The 14,960-nt window shown below is 37.7% G+C and overlaps 1 protein-coding gene across 1 annotated transcript in view; it reads right to left on the bottom strand.

Annotated features, from left to right (window-relative positions):
* Positions 1-998: 998 nt before the first annotated feature.
* Positions 999-14,960, bottom strand: part of ADAMTS5 (ADAM metallopeptidase with thrombospondin type 1 motif 5) — a 48,045-nt gene continuing 34,083 nt past the window's right edge. The window contains exons 5-8 of the mRNA XM_045585345.1: positions 14,500-14,683; positions 13,669-13,844; positions 11,125-11,300; positions 999-7,453 (exon numbers count right to left, since the gene is read on the bottom strand). Of these exons, the coding sequence (XP_045441301.1) occupies positions 6,886-7,453; positions 11,125-11,300; positions 13,669-13,844; positions 14,500-14,683 (1,104 nt within the window). The 3' untranslated portion in view covers positions 999-6,885. The remainder of the gene's footprint in view (positions 7,454-11,124; positions 11,301-13,668; positions 13,845-14,499; positions 14,684-14,960) is intronic.

Here is a 14,960-nt window from a genome sequence, read left to right as displayed (position 1 = left end):
CATACATGTGTGGTAATAAATGATGTTTTGCTAGTGAATGTCAATTCTTTTTGAATTTCCATTGCATACATAGCTAGAAAAAAGTATCACTTAAAAATATATATATATTTTATTGAGAGGAAGAGAGAGGGATAGAGAGTTAGAAACATCAATGAGAGAGAAATATCAATCACTGCCTCCTGCACACCCCCCACTAGGGATGTGCCCACAAGCAAGGTACATGCCCTTGACCAAAATCGAACCTGGGACCCTTCAGTTCGCAAGCCTCTGCTCTATCCACTGAGCCAAACTGGTCAGGGTGAAAAAGTGTATCTTTAAAAGATAGGTGATCAGGTATATTATGTTGCTTGCTCTTTCTAATTGAATAACAACATTTTGATATTAGACAGACTTAGGGGATGGCAGCCTGGTAAGAAGACTTGAAGCAATAGTTTCAGAATCTTTTAAGACACAGGAAGTACTAATTGTGCCAAAGTGGATGAGGGCTGAAAGAAATTATAGATAGCCTAGAGTTTCCTTATGTCCTGGCTGGATCTACTGCTGTTCTAAGAAAATTTAAAATAAATGGACAATAGTTTCCAACTCTAAAACAGATTATATGCAGCACATACTTTACCCTAGTTTACAGTTCACATTTATTATGCTCACTGAAACCACAAGGCCGATGTTTAATTTTACAGTTTGAAGTCACACATAGGGAAATGCTTTACAAAATAGGGTATTGTTCCTCAATGAAAAATATTATACAATAGTATAGGTCCCAAATGACTCAGTTCAAGTGTTTTACCTGAATAACAGAGCTGTTGTGGAATGCAGACTATATAGGACATAGTAATGTTTTCAATAGTCGATTCCGATTTGAAATTTGCCAAAGCTGAAGAGACATTTTAAATGAGATCTATCTTAGATTTCAAAGTCGTTGTGTGTGGTTGTTTTTTTGTTTTGTTTTGTTTTTGTTTTGTTTTGTTTTGTTTTTTGTTTTTGTTTTTTTGCTTTTCCAACTACATTATATTGTATTTACAGGAAAATGTCATCACTTCTGGAAAAATGGGGCTCATACAAGCAACTTTCATTTTACTGCTTATATACAATATGAAAATCTTCATTGTTTTACTCTACCTTGCAAGCACCTTTCAAGATTTAAAAATACTCAGTTCTACATACTTAGATGTATTACCTGAATTTATTCACAGACTCCAATACAGAAATCAAATATTTGTGCCACTGCTCACATAAAATTGAACATATTTCTACAACCTGTTTAGTTATCGGCAATCTATTTACAAAGCACGTGCATGATTTTCTCTGACAAATATGTAATACAAAAATGTAAGCAGTGTTTGTCAACTTCGACAATTATGTCATGCTTCATGTATAATGTGAACACACCATCCAGAGGACTATGTATTTCTTAGTCAAAAGTCTAATCTCACAAAGTACACAGAGTGTGATCTAGTCTCAATATGCTCTCAGTATGGGGTGAAGTGTTTCTAACATGTTGTGAATTATTAAAGCAAAGACTGAGATACAGTAGCCAAGTGTTTACTATAGACAAAAAAATATTGCAAAGCTTAAACAAAGTCAGGTCAAATATACATTTTGTTTGTGTCTAAGAACCAAATAAGTGTGTTGAGAAGGAATGTTTGAGAAGAATTCTCATGTCTTAGTGAATGATGAAACATGACTCTTCTAAAAGTCTGCTACTCCAGCCTGATACTCTTCAAGTTTTGATGTCACCTGAAACATCCTCAATGCACATACAGCCTGTGTCACTGTACTCTGCTGATCAGAATGACCATTAGATGCAACTCCCTTAACTTTGAGCACCAAGGGATGCCCAGCCTTGACAAAAACAGAAAAGCCAAATCAAAACTTAGTTCTTTCTTGAAAGCATCACATAAAATAAAATAGCAAATCAGAAATACCACATTTGACAGTTGATCACTGAAGATATTAGCACCTTGATAGAACATTATAATTGTTTATTGGATATGCCAAAGGAAAATGGAAAAAAAAAAGAATGCCCTGTTTTATTTCTAAATCACAGTTTTCTCACAGTGTTAGACTTGGGCCACTCTGATGTGACAGTGCCTTACAGGGCGATGGACCACTATTTGCTTTTTCATCCACCCATTGTTGTCTGCATGGACCAGTTGGAGCTATGGGACAGGGGCCACCAACCGCAGACTTATTGCTAAAGTGCTAGTATATTAGGAAGGTACAATTAACCACGTTAGCTAACACATACATTTCAATATTATTCTCTTTTAAAATCAGCATCTTCTAACAAAATATGTATTTTTTCCACAAAATCTGTATTGAGAATTATGGCATCATGGCACCAGAAAGACATTTCCCAGATTAAATGCTTTTCTGGTCTGAACACCATGTCTATGTCCTTGTATTGTTTCACTACTGCATGGGTTTTATTTCATTATGTTCCCATACACTAATTGACCAGAACACAATTATGAGTTATTGATTGTTGTGTTTCATGATGATATAACTTGAGAAGTCATTTCTGTTGTTCCTACTAGCAGGAAGCTCTTAGGGAGATTACTTTTCTCCAGTGGACTAGTGAGTTAAGTTGATCTATCAATATTTGATAGACAATCTAAAACTACAGGTTGTTGAATGAGAAAAATAATAAAGAAAACATCCAAGTTCCCTTTCTGTATGTATAAATGATAGATCACTTTGACCCTGACCTCTATTACAGCTTTGGATCCTCATTTCTGTATTCATGGTTATTCATTTATTGATATTTTGTATCTTTGAAATGTTAAAAATATAAGGTATTCTTATGGTCTCAAGTTTAATTATAAATAGGATAGCAGTATTCGCCAATCCTGCCAATGAGATTTCACACTCAGCTGCAAACTATCAGCAAAATTTGGTCATTGTCACATTCAATCTTATTTCACAAACAGTGAACTCTTAAGTCATGGCACAAGTCCTGAGCTTTTTAAAGTTTGGCTGCTATCCTCATCTAAACCACAACAAATGACCCTGATAATATGGAAGGAGTCAATGGGAAAAACATTAGAGCCAGAGTTTGATCTGGTCAAATGTGCATCTAAAGATGCACATTATAACTGTAACCAGACTGTGAAATCATAGTCAGGGGTAAGCTGATGTGACATGAGGGGTCTCTGCCTGCCCGAAGCCCTATTATCACTCCATGAGAGACATTGGTAGTAGTAAAAAGTCACCCTTTATCAAATTAGACCCCATATTTGTAGAACCAGTTGTGACTACTAACATTGGAATAAATTAAATCCAATTTGTTTACTCTCATCTACAGAATTCTATAGATACTAGAGACTAAGTGATACTAGTTTTTAAAGCAGCAAAAGGCAATATTTGGTTTTATTATCATTGATATTACTTGAAGGTTATGTGTATACAACTTTCATATAACTCATCAGCAACTCTTTGTCCAAGTTTATCAGTGAAATGAATAGACCTGATTCTTAGCTGTGTCTCAGCTTCGGTGGGAAGCTTCCAGGTTATCTATGAACCCGTTTAAAACTTGGACCAAAGTTACTTAAATAAGTGTTTGTTTTTATTTGTGACTTGGAAAATCAGTATTTATGAAACCCAAAAGACTTGTTAATATAACTACAACTAATGACCACTACTTGTCATGAAATATTAAATTAATGTTCTTAGAAAAAGTATAATATCAGAATAAAGATGCATGAGGAATATATACATATACACTTGTTTCACACAGAAAGCGCTCTGTAAAAAGAAATACAAAAGCAAACAGTGCTGTATATTATGTAAACTCACAAAGTGTACTTTATACACAAACGTGAAGCATAAATTAAAAAAGAGGACAACAGCAAAACATTTTAAATATAGAATTTGCACATATTTTTGTTAAATAAGAATAAATAATTTTATCACACAAATTCACATACCAGTTGCAAAAACAATAAATTACTTTTTTTTTCAGTGCTGCAACTTTGTTTGTTTGTGATTAATCCCTTAATTCTTAGTTTAATGTGATAAAACTGTTTCCACAGGAAGGCAAAGTAAATTGAATTCATTGAATAAATTCAATCAATGGCCTTAAGTCCCTAAAAACAAGGCAGGGCTTAATTTGACCTCATTGTTCTAGAAGAAATAACTGTTATTTTTTTCTGAGCTCCCTTTGTATTTGATAAAACTTAGTCTGGACTGTTTAGTTTTACGAATGAGGTTAGATTCTTACTAACCTGAGCATTTTCAGACAAACTTTTTTTTAGGAAGTAGTCTCTAACATCTTGAATCCCAGATTCTTTATTCAATATGCAACTATGCAACTATGTAAGTGAAAGGAATATTCCTAAGTCAAACTGGACTGAACTAGGTTGTGTTACATAGGATTTCCCCTTTGCTTATCATTCTTTATATTCATCAAACACTCAATTTATCTGACTTCAGCTTCCAGTCTATATCATTTATATCAGGAGTTTAGACATACATTCCTTAGTCAATCTATTGATACTCATATAAAAGGAAAACAACAACAAAAAATAAACACCAAAAAAATAAAAAATAAAGAAACTTCCTTAACAGCATGGAATAGTGGTTTATTCACTCTAAGCTTGCTTTCTAGGATTGTTCAAATCAAAAGTGTAAAACTTCATTATTTGAGGGAAAATGAATCATTGATAAATCATATTAAAAATCTCTGAATCCAGTACAGAGAAGCAGAGTAGGAGACAATCATGTTTGCTCTTCAATCATCTTTTAATGTTGCTGTCAATATACCCACAAAAGATAAAATCAAACTTCATCAAAATTGAATTACTTGATTAAAATTGTGTTGAAATTTGAAAAAATAATGTTGATCTAATAATTTTTCTCTGCATAGTTAAATGGTCAATATGATTTTAATTTTTCCCCCCGACTATTCTAAATAGTTTTGTTCCCTGTCCCTGATAATTGGTTGACTTCTATCGAATGTAGGTTAGCTGGCTTGTGTAGGCCGAATTTTTCCAACTGATAATTTATTAAGAAAAAATGACCACATTTAAGCCAAGTCAGTTTATAAAAATCCAAATGATGGTGATCAGTTTTGTAAAATAGTTATTTGTTCTACCAAATAATTTCCTAAGAAAATACTTAAAACAGTGAGACCCACTGAAATGAATGTGATATAGCAATATGAATTGCATAATTATTTTATATTAAAATATCTTATAATAAAAATAAACTCTTATGAACTTAAGGGAACTCAAACAATGGTCCCCTAATATCCTTAGATGCAAATCTTCACAATAGGCACATTTGGTATTATTATTATACAATTTTACAAAAACAATTTGTGATATTTCACACAAAAAGCAAAATCCCAAAGAAATGAAACTTTAGATTTTCTGAGCTATTGGGTAGAGGGACACAGTTTACTGTCTAAAAAGAGATTTCTGGCATCTGATTGCAAAAAATTTCCATGTCTAACTATTAAAACTTACAACCTATCTAGACAGGCTATGAAAAGAAAAGCAACAAACTTCTCAAAAATCACCATATTTCATCACTTAAACACATACTTATACAACCAAATGCTTTCCAATTGGGAAAAATATTAAGTGCAATATCAGTATACTTGGATTTTTAAAAACATGCAAGAAATTATTGCCTGTATGGTGTGGAAACAGTCTTATTAATAACCACTTTTTCTTTTTGCACTAGCCACATAAATGGTAATCACTTCTAGATATGGCTAACTAAAGTGATCTTTAATATTCCAATTAAACTAAGTCAACCAGAAGTAGAAAATCTTGAAGATCTTCCAGAACCTTTGAACAAAACAAACACACAAAAACAAACACGTTTTTAAAGGCTTGCTGGTAAGAGGCATACCAGTAGTGAGAGCGTTGAATGTGATTAGGAAACTCTTTGCCGTGTGTATTTGTATACATTACACATTGTGAGACACCAGATTAGAGCCAAGGAAAGGGAAAGCAATTGTGAAAATATACATGGAAACAATGGTGAAGTGTGATCCCCCCCGCTCCCTTTTAAATTCTAACAGAAGGGAACTAATTTTTAGACTCGTGAATACCAATAACATACACACACACAAACACTATTTCTACAACCTAATTTTGCATTAATTTGGCTGGCTGCCTGAAAAAATACAGGCCATCAAATGTTTAAGCAGATGGACCCACGTATGTATTGAAATGACTAGATACACTGAGATCCTTTTCCTTTTCGGAATTTCTAGAAGATGCTTGCCATCAAAACAATGTTTGACTAAAATTAGATCTCCTGTTGTCTGAAAGTTATACTAAGTCTTATTAAAACAGCAGCAAGGTCTTAGAATTTTCCAGTAAAACATCCACAGCTCTTTCCAGAAACTGGAAGGAGTTGAAATAGCTGCAGACCTACTTTGGTCAAGCACTTTTTTTTTTTTTTTTAAAGAAATATATATATATGTACATATATATATTTTTTAATAGAACCAACTGATATAAAGTGACATACCAAGGGAGGGCGTATTTACAAACAGTAAAAAGAAGCTACTTGGTATTGTGGGTGAACAGGACTACAATGCCTTTGAAGACATTTTGTAAGAGGTAGGTGACTCTTGTTCTGCCTTCTTCAAATGCTGCCTGGTTCTACACTCATCATGGTTGTTCCTTCTCATAGGCCCAGGGGATGGCTGTCAACTCCCCAGTTTTTTTTCCCTGAATTCCGGGGTCACCACTGTCACACGAAAGGGCGCACACCTGCGTTTGTCGCAGAGAGCGGATCCTGCCCATAACTGGACTCCTGTTGACCATGACCCTGAAGCGAGACCTTCCGGGCCTTAGGCGGACCCCTCGTCCACCGTGACTGGCCAGTGAGGATTGCTGGGTTAGCTCTGCATCAGGGTATGACCAGAGGCTAGCACTTCTTCAGCAAACATTGCTTAAAGGCGGAAGGCCTCTGGGAGAGAAGACATCCCTTTGCTAGTTTTCTGTTCCCATCCTGGCACTGCACCGTCCGGGTGTGCCAGCCCGTGTCACAGGACCGAGAGCAGGCGAGCCACGGGCCCGTCACCCACTGCAGCTGCGAGGGGTGTGATCCCACCTTATTGCCGCCGTGGCTCGTCACAGAGTTCCCTCTCTGCGTGGACTTCTTGGGGACAAAGAAGCTGTAACGGACATCGAGTGCTTTCGTGGGGTCCGTGGCCAGGATCTGCACGATGAGGATCTCCTTGGTGGCAGCGTAGCCCATCCCATGCAGGAAGTCATCCCTGTGGCTCCAGCCGCTGTAGTTCATGACGGTCCCATTGAGGTCGACGATGGTTTCCGAGGTGGAGATCATGTACTTGCCGTTGATCAGGTACTCGCCGTTTTTCTTCTTCAAGGCCAAGTAGGCAGTGAACCGGGTCTGGTCTTTGGCTTTGAACTGTCGGACTTTTATGTGCGTGGCCCCTTCGGGGATCCTCACAACGTCAGTGTAACCCTTACTGGAAGCAGGAATGTCCACAGGGGAGACCGGAAGAGAGAGGGAGGGAGAAGAAGAAGTAAACACTTAGTAAATGAATAAACCAAAGGAAATTCTCTAACACCATGTTTCAATGTATTTAAGAGTTGACTTTAAAATGGTTTCAAAAATTATTTTTGGCCCTAACAGGGTTGGCTCAGTAGATAGAGCGTCAGCCTGAAGAGTGAAAGGTCCCAGTCAAGGGCATGTACCTTGGTTGTGGACACATCCCCAGTAGGAGGTGTGCAGGAGGCAGCTGATTCGATGTTCCTCTCTCATCGATGTTTCTAACTCTCTATTCCTCTCCCTTCCTCTCTGAAAAAAAAAAAAAATCAATAAAATATATTTTAAAAATTATGTTTTGTTGCCTGGCTGGTGTTTCTCAGTGGTTAGAGCATCAGCCCATGCAATGAAGTGCCTTGGGTTCGATTCTGGTGAAGGCATGTTACCTGGGTTGCAGGTTCAATCTCCAGCCCCAGCTAGGATGCAAACAGGAAGCAACTAATCGATGTGTCTTTCTCACATCGATGTTTCTTTCTTTCCCCCTCCCCTCCACTTTCTCTAAAAATCAATGGAAAAAATATCCTCTGATGAAGATTAACAAAAAATAAATAAAATTTAATTTTCTTAAAAAAAAATAGAATTGCGGTTAGACTATTATATTATATACATTTCTATTATGATGTTCAAAATTAGGATAATATTAGCAACCTCCCTTTGTATTAAAAATGTATAATCACTTCACTTTATTTCATAACTCATCCTTATTAAATCCTATCTTCTTTACAAAGCTCCTGGATACCCTTCTGGAACAACGTAGGATAAACATAAACACTAACAAAAATCTGCCCTCAACCTCCTAGAAATCTTTAAATTAACTTATTTACATATCAGAATCATTTGGGGATCTTTTAAAAATGTCAATTCCCAGGCCTCAGACCAGTGAAATCTCTGCCCTTTAGGACAGGAATTTGGCAGCAGTAACCTGGAGCTCCTCACATTGTTCCAAATGTGCAGATTTGTTGGGGAATGAGTTTCACAGACCAGAGACAGAGTGGAGGCCCTGCTTCCATTTCTACTAGAACTCTGGATTAACTGGGTGACCACTGCTTATGAATACCATCAAAAGAAAAAAAAAAAGAATCTTTAATGCTTGAGTATTAGGTCTAGTAATAATTAATGTCGTTTTTAAACATTCGTTTAAAATCTTGCTTGGTGTTGACTTGTGTTGACATAACCTTCAAACACGTGGTATCTACAGAACGTGTGAAGTGCAATTAACAAGTTTTGCTTGAAAAAGTTTGTGTTTGGTTTGGTTTTTGTTGCAAAACTAGGGCTAAGAAGATGGCGGATGAAGAGCATATTCGGCACTGCATGCTTTACGAGTTCCAATTAGGAAGAAAAGCAAGTGAGGCTGCAAAAAACATCTGTAGTGCTCTTGGTCAAGATGCAGTTAGCGCCAGAAAATGCCAGCGTTGGTTTGAGAAATTTCGCAAGGGAAATTTTTCGTTAGATGACAAGAGTGGTCGAGGTCGTGTGTCCAATTTTGATCAAGAAGCTCTTCAAGCTCTTTTGGTGCAAAATCCTCAAATTACCCAACAAGAACTTGCGACAACTTTAAATTGTACACAAAAAACAATTTCCAATCAATTGCGTGCACTTGGCAAAGTCCAAAAGTTTGGAAAATGGGTTCCTCATGAGTTGACCAACAACAACCGTCATCAAAGAGTCACAATTTGCAGTTCGCTCCTCTCTCGTCAAAACCGTTTGCCGTTTTTAGAGTAAATTGTTACCGGAGATGAAAAATGGGTGCTGTATGTTAATTTGAAAAGGCGGCCTCAATGGTTGGACAAAAAATGAGGCTCTGCAGCCCACGCCAAAACCTGACTTGCATACGAAAAAAGTGATGTTGTGTGTTTGGTGGAATTTTAAAGGAATTCTTCATTATGAACTTTTACCATCTAACCAAACCATTACAAGTGCAGTGTATAGTGCCCAATTGGAAAGGTTAGCCCAAGCTTTAAGAGAAAAAGAACCCGTGCTGATTAATCGGAAGGGCGTAATTCTTTACCACGATAACGCACGACCGCATACTGCAAGAATCACTGCTGAAAAACTGCGCCAGTTGGAATGGGAAGTTCTCCCTCAACCTGCATATTCTCCTGATATTGCCCCTTCCGATTACCATTTGTTTCGTTCTTTGCAAAACTTTCTTCTTGGAAAAAAATTTAAAAATGAAGAATGCCTCAAAAATGCATTGACCGAATTTTTTGCATCAAAATCACAAGAATTTTACAACAGAGGGATTAAAATGCTTCCTGAGCGTTGGGCACAAGTAGTAGAAAACAACGGCAACTACAATATATTGTTGATTAAATTTTGTTGTATTGTTTAAATAAATTCGATTTAAAAAAGTATTAGAAAACGACATTAATTATTACTAGACCTAATAAATTTCCCCAAATGCTTGGTGTCCATGAAGCATCCTGATAGAGTGAGTGAGACTTTATGGTGGGTGACAAGAAAGATAGGTCCCCAAAGATCCATTATCGGTCCAGAGAAATGGGCAAAGGCATAAATGTCGCTAATCCCCATAAGCTAGTGGCAGAGGCTAAGAAAGAAATGCTAATTAAGCAACAAAGAGCTATCCCAGAGAGAAGGAGCCACTTAAACACCTAAGTGTTGTCCAAATCTTTGCCTCTATAAGTAATTTCATAGCAAGGTGTCCCTTTGTTTTACTTTCCTAGTTATTTGATTAGAAATAAGTAAATTGCTTGTGCTGTTTGACTAATGTGTGTAAAATTTAATTCTTTACTTTCAAATTCTTACTCAAGTTCAGATTGTTGGGGCAACTGATTCACACACTAAGACACCACCTGTGTTTCCCTCTGATTTTTTTTTTCTGAATGGAAAGGAGAATCCTCCCCCAGGAAGCTCTAGTCTCCTGGACATCTAGTCTACAGTGACTGGCAAATAGATGTCAGAGCTTCTGTGTTGAAGACAGAAGATGCAATGTGGATGACGTTGCTTGTCCATTCAAAAAAATAATTTTGAACCATTATTTTTATCTATGTAATATACTTTAGATTATACTTCATTACAGGACTTTTTTGGAAGTATCTAATATCAAGAGATGATATGTAAACCAATGGTGGCTTCAAACAAAGCCAGAAGGGCTGCTAGAGATATCTTGTTTTTAGGTAAAAAGCATAGCAAGTGCGCTTATATTATAGGATTTGAACAATTTCACCCCAGCACTAATTTTATGGTAGTGCTAGGTTTACAATCCAGGCCTCCTGACCCTGAATCTGTGCTCCTTTCATCATCTTCCCATGCATATAACCTTTCCCTCTGCCATTTATATTTTATAGCAATGAAATGAAAATAAGTCCTGGTTATATTCTGATACCGAACATAGTGCAAAGGAGATAAAGAAGGAAAGGTAAAGGAATCAGGTAGGAGGGTTTGAGCTTCCACTTGGGAGAAATTTTTTCATCTTCTCTTTTTCCCTTCTCATATTCATAATGTCCTAGAGTCCTGCTAGCCCTCCTGCCACAGCTATTTCATGATGTAACATGAGTCTTCCTTTATCAATTTTGCAAGAGTCCAAAGCTTCATTCAATTCACATATGGGCAACTGCTCCATCACATTACCTTTTTTTGTTGAAGGTTCCAATAATCTTTGTGCAACTGGAGTTGTCTCCTCCACACACTCCACACTTGTCATACTGCAGCTTTGAGCCAATGATGCCATCACAGCCAGTCCGCACACACTTCCCCCGGACGCAGACGGAGTTACTGTATGGCCTACATTCCGTCCCATCGGTCACCTGCGTGTGAGAAACAAGTTAGCAGTGGGCAGTACTTGTGCCCACATACTAGGTTTCTTTGGTAAAAGACCAAATTGCAATTTGTGAGTTTTGAGTTTGATTGGAATAGATAGTAAGTTGAGAAATAAACAAAGAACCAAAAAACTATAGTTCAGGAGCATCTAACTGAAAAATCATTTACATGATGGTAGAGGATCTGAGATAAGTCTCAGTTATACACTTTCTCTCTTGAGCTTAATTATGAATGTGTTGAGACACCCAAGGTATTCATCTCCATTTCTCTATGCATACCACATCGCATTGTACAGCCTCTCCTTATTACCCTGAGCAAAGCGATCTTTCCACTTAGTCTGTGGGACTGTCAGTTGCTTCAAGAGCAGAATATGAGCAGGAGACCTTTCTTTGTCGCATAATTATTAATATAGCAACAAATTGGGAAACCTAAACCTGGCCTGCAAGACTATGTAATGGTTGGAAAGCAGTCCCTGTTGTGTCAATCTGACAGATGCTGAAATTGAGACAAATTAGTATAGGAAAAGGAGTCTGGGGAAGTCACTGAGAACTACTTACTGGAAGAAAATGAATTAACATCTATCTATATATATTAATATAAAAGCCCAGAGACTGGAACGGCAGAATGACTAGAATGACCAGTGGTTATGATGCACACTGCAGGAGCCAACCAGCCTGATCCAAGTCCTTATCGCTCCTCCCCCCGCCCTTGGCCTGGCTCCCAATCGGCTCCCAACACCCCAATTGGGGGTGGGGCCAGCCAGCCAATCACTTGTAGCCCCTCCCTCATGCTGGCCCAGTCTGATGAGCCCTCATAGAAGCATAGAAGCAGACCAGCTGGACCCCACCTGTGCACAAATTTGTCCACCAGGCCTCTAGCATATTCAAAAAGCTAGTTATAATATAGGATGTGCATGGACTACTTCTGGTTTGTGCATGTGAGTGTAGATAAACAACATGTCATATATATATATATATATACATATATATACATACATACATATATATGTATAACATATAGTTTTGTGAATATACAAAAATCTTCGTGTGAGTGTATGTGAGCATGTATATATTGAAGTATGATAAATTTCACAGATTAATTGCTGTCTAGATGGCTATATTTCCAGGTAATATTTTTGTTTTTATTTTCCTGTATTATTTTTAAAAAATGAAAATGTATTATTTTGAAATAAAAAAATATAGTTTTAAATTACATTAGTTAGACATGAACTTATTTTTCAATAATGTGTCAGACTATCTGAAGGTCAGGTACAGAGGCGGATTTAAATGTAGCACCTGCTGTGAAGGGATGAAGAAGTACAGATTAGTAGTTTCAAAATAATCATGGGAATGTAATATATGGCATAAGGAATATAGTCAATAACTATGTATAGTACCAGCTGGGTACTGAAAATATCAGGGAAACACTCCGTAAAGTATGTGATTGTCTAACCACTATGATGCATACCTGCAACTAATACAAAATAATATTAATGTAACTGTAATTGAAAAAAATTTAAAAATAATGAAGGTAGCATCTGTTTGCAAATTAGATAAATAGTATTAGATAAATTGCTGCATAATATTGATTGTGAGAAGTAAAGCTGCAGTAATTTAGAAAATGTTCTTCAGTGAAAAATAAGGAATAATTTCACACTCATATATTATGTGTACAAGTGAGGGGCATTGATTCATATTGAGTGCAAGGCATCTAAAAATCTAGTTCAGCCCTGGCTGTTTTGGCTCAATGGATAGAGCATCTGCCTGTGGACTGAAGGGTCCCAGGTTTGATTCTGGCCAAGGGCACATGCTTGGGTTGCAGGCTTGATCCCCAGTAGGGGGCATGCAGGAGGTAGACCATCAATGATTCTCTCTCATTATTGATGTTTCTCTCTCTCTCTCCCTCTCCCTTCCTCTCTAAAGTCAATAAAACATATATATTTTTAAAAGTCTAGTTCACAATGATCTTGAGATCTATCTTTATGAATCTCTAACAAAATTCTTAAGTAAATAATAAAGGGATAGAAAAGCTTTCTTGCTACACAGTCCCTTTTACAAATGTACCTTGGAAACACCAGCTGATTTCAGGACTATTTTGAACTTACGGTCACATCTGACCTGACTTGATGAGTTACCCTTTTCAAAAACAGCTCTTAAAACGCTGACTTGTTCTGCTTACAAAAATTTTTAATTCATTGTATAAAGTTTGAAAATAGAAATTGTAGAGATAAAAAAAAAAAATCCTTCTAAATCTGGCCACCCCAAAATAATGACTGTTTGCAGTTGGTGTCTGTAGGCGGCCTTCTACCAAATGATTTCTGCCAACGATGCCTATTATGTCTGGGCAGTGACTTGCCTTTGGAGAAAACACCACATAGTAGCCGGTGCCCTTGGCCCTGCAGGTCAGCTTGCACACGTCCCCCGGCAGGACGCCAGCGTACTTGGGAACCCATTGTACGAATGTTTTGACTCCTTTCGCATCCGACTGATATCCATTTTTGGCCTCGCACTGCTCATGACGAAAAGATTTACCTAAAAAACAAACGCATCGCGTTATGACTCTACTGTTCTGCAACTTACCTTCTTGTGCATTTCAGTCATTTTTTTTTTTAAAGATATACTTTATTGATTTTTTACAGAAAGGAAGAGAGAGGGATAGAGAGTCAGAAACACTGTTGAGAGAGAATCATTGATCAGCTGCCTCTTGCACCACCCCCCCCCCCCCCCCCCCACTGGGGATGTGCCTGCAACTAAGGTACATGCCCTTGACTGGAATCAAACCTGGGACCTTTCAGTCCTCAGGCCAATGCTCTATCCACTGAGCCAAACTGGTTTTGGCTGCATTTCAGTCATTTTAAGAAGGGGTTGTCTTCATTCTGAGCCTCTTTACATACCAGTATGGAAAGACTTTTATCTATACACGGAGTTGAAAATAGCCATTATTTTCTTTCAACTTCCTGAATACTCAAATGTTTAGAATAATAATTTAAAAAACCACTCAGGTAGTTGTTACTGATTTGCACACTGGTTGAACGATGAGTGCAAGATAAATAGGCTATTTCACCTATTGTATCATGAAGTACAAGATGAATAGGCTATTTCACCAGCTTGCCCTACCCATTACTGCTAGAGTAGGATTTGCAGGTGACACAACACAGGCGGTGGCTGACACCAGGGAGCGGCCTACCATTGGTGGGGCAGGGTGTAACACTGCAGGATCTGTAAATGGCCCTCTTTCCGGTGCAGTAGCGGCCACTGTTCCTGGGTGCTGGGTTATTGCAGTGGCGATAGGCAAACTGTACTCCTCCCCCACATGAGCGAGAACACTGGCCCCAGGACCCCCAGGACCCCCAGTTGCCATGGCTTGATGTCTGGAATAGAAAATAGATGTGTTAGCTCAGAAGGGAAGAACACATTCAGATGTACATTGGGACATTGCTTGAATATGAGACAACAGACACTTCCTTTAGAGGTATATTTTCAGTGTATGTTCTGGAATTACAGTGCGTTTCTGATTCTAAGTGATTCATCTTCTCTGCTTCCCCTCTCTCTGGCACTAGAGGTTCTTAATGCCTCACCCTAAGCACTTAGCACACTGCAGGAATGACCAACCTCCTGGTTTCTCTGGCCATTTTAACTGATGCATCC

The sequence above is a fragment of the Pipistrellus kuhlii genome, unplaced genomic scaffold (assembly GCF_014108245.1).
Source record: "Pipistrellus kuhlii isolate mPipKuh1 unplaced genomic scaffold, mPipKuh1.p scaffold_m20_p_2, whole genome shotgun sequence".
In the NCBI taxonomy this organism is placed as follows: Eukaryota; Metazoa; Chordata; class Mammalia; order Chiroptera; family Vespertilionidae; genus Pipistrellus; species Pipistrellus kuhlii.
The sequence above is the reverse complement of the archived record's forward strand: the minus strand, read 5'-3'. Positions and strand labels throughout refer to the sequence as shown.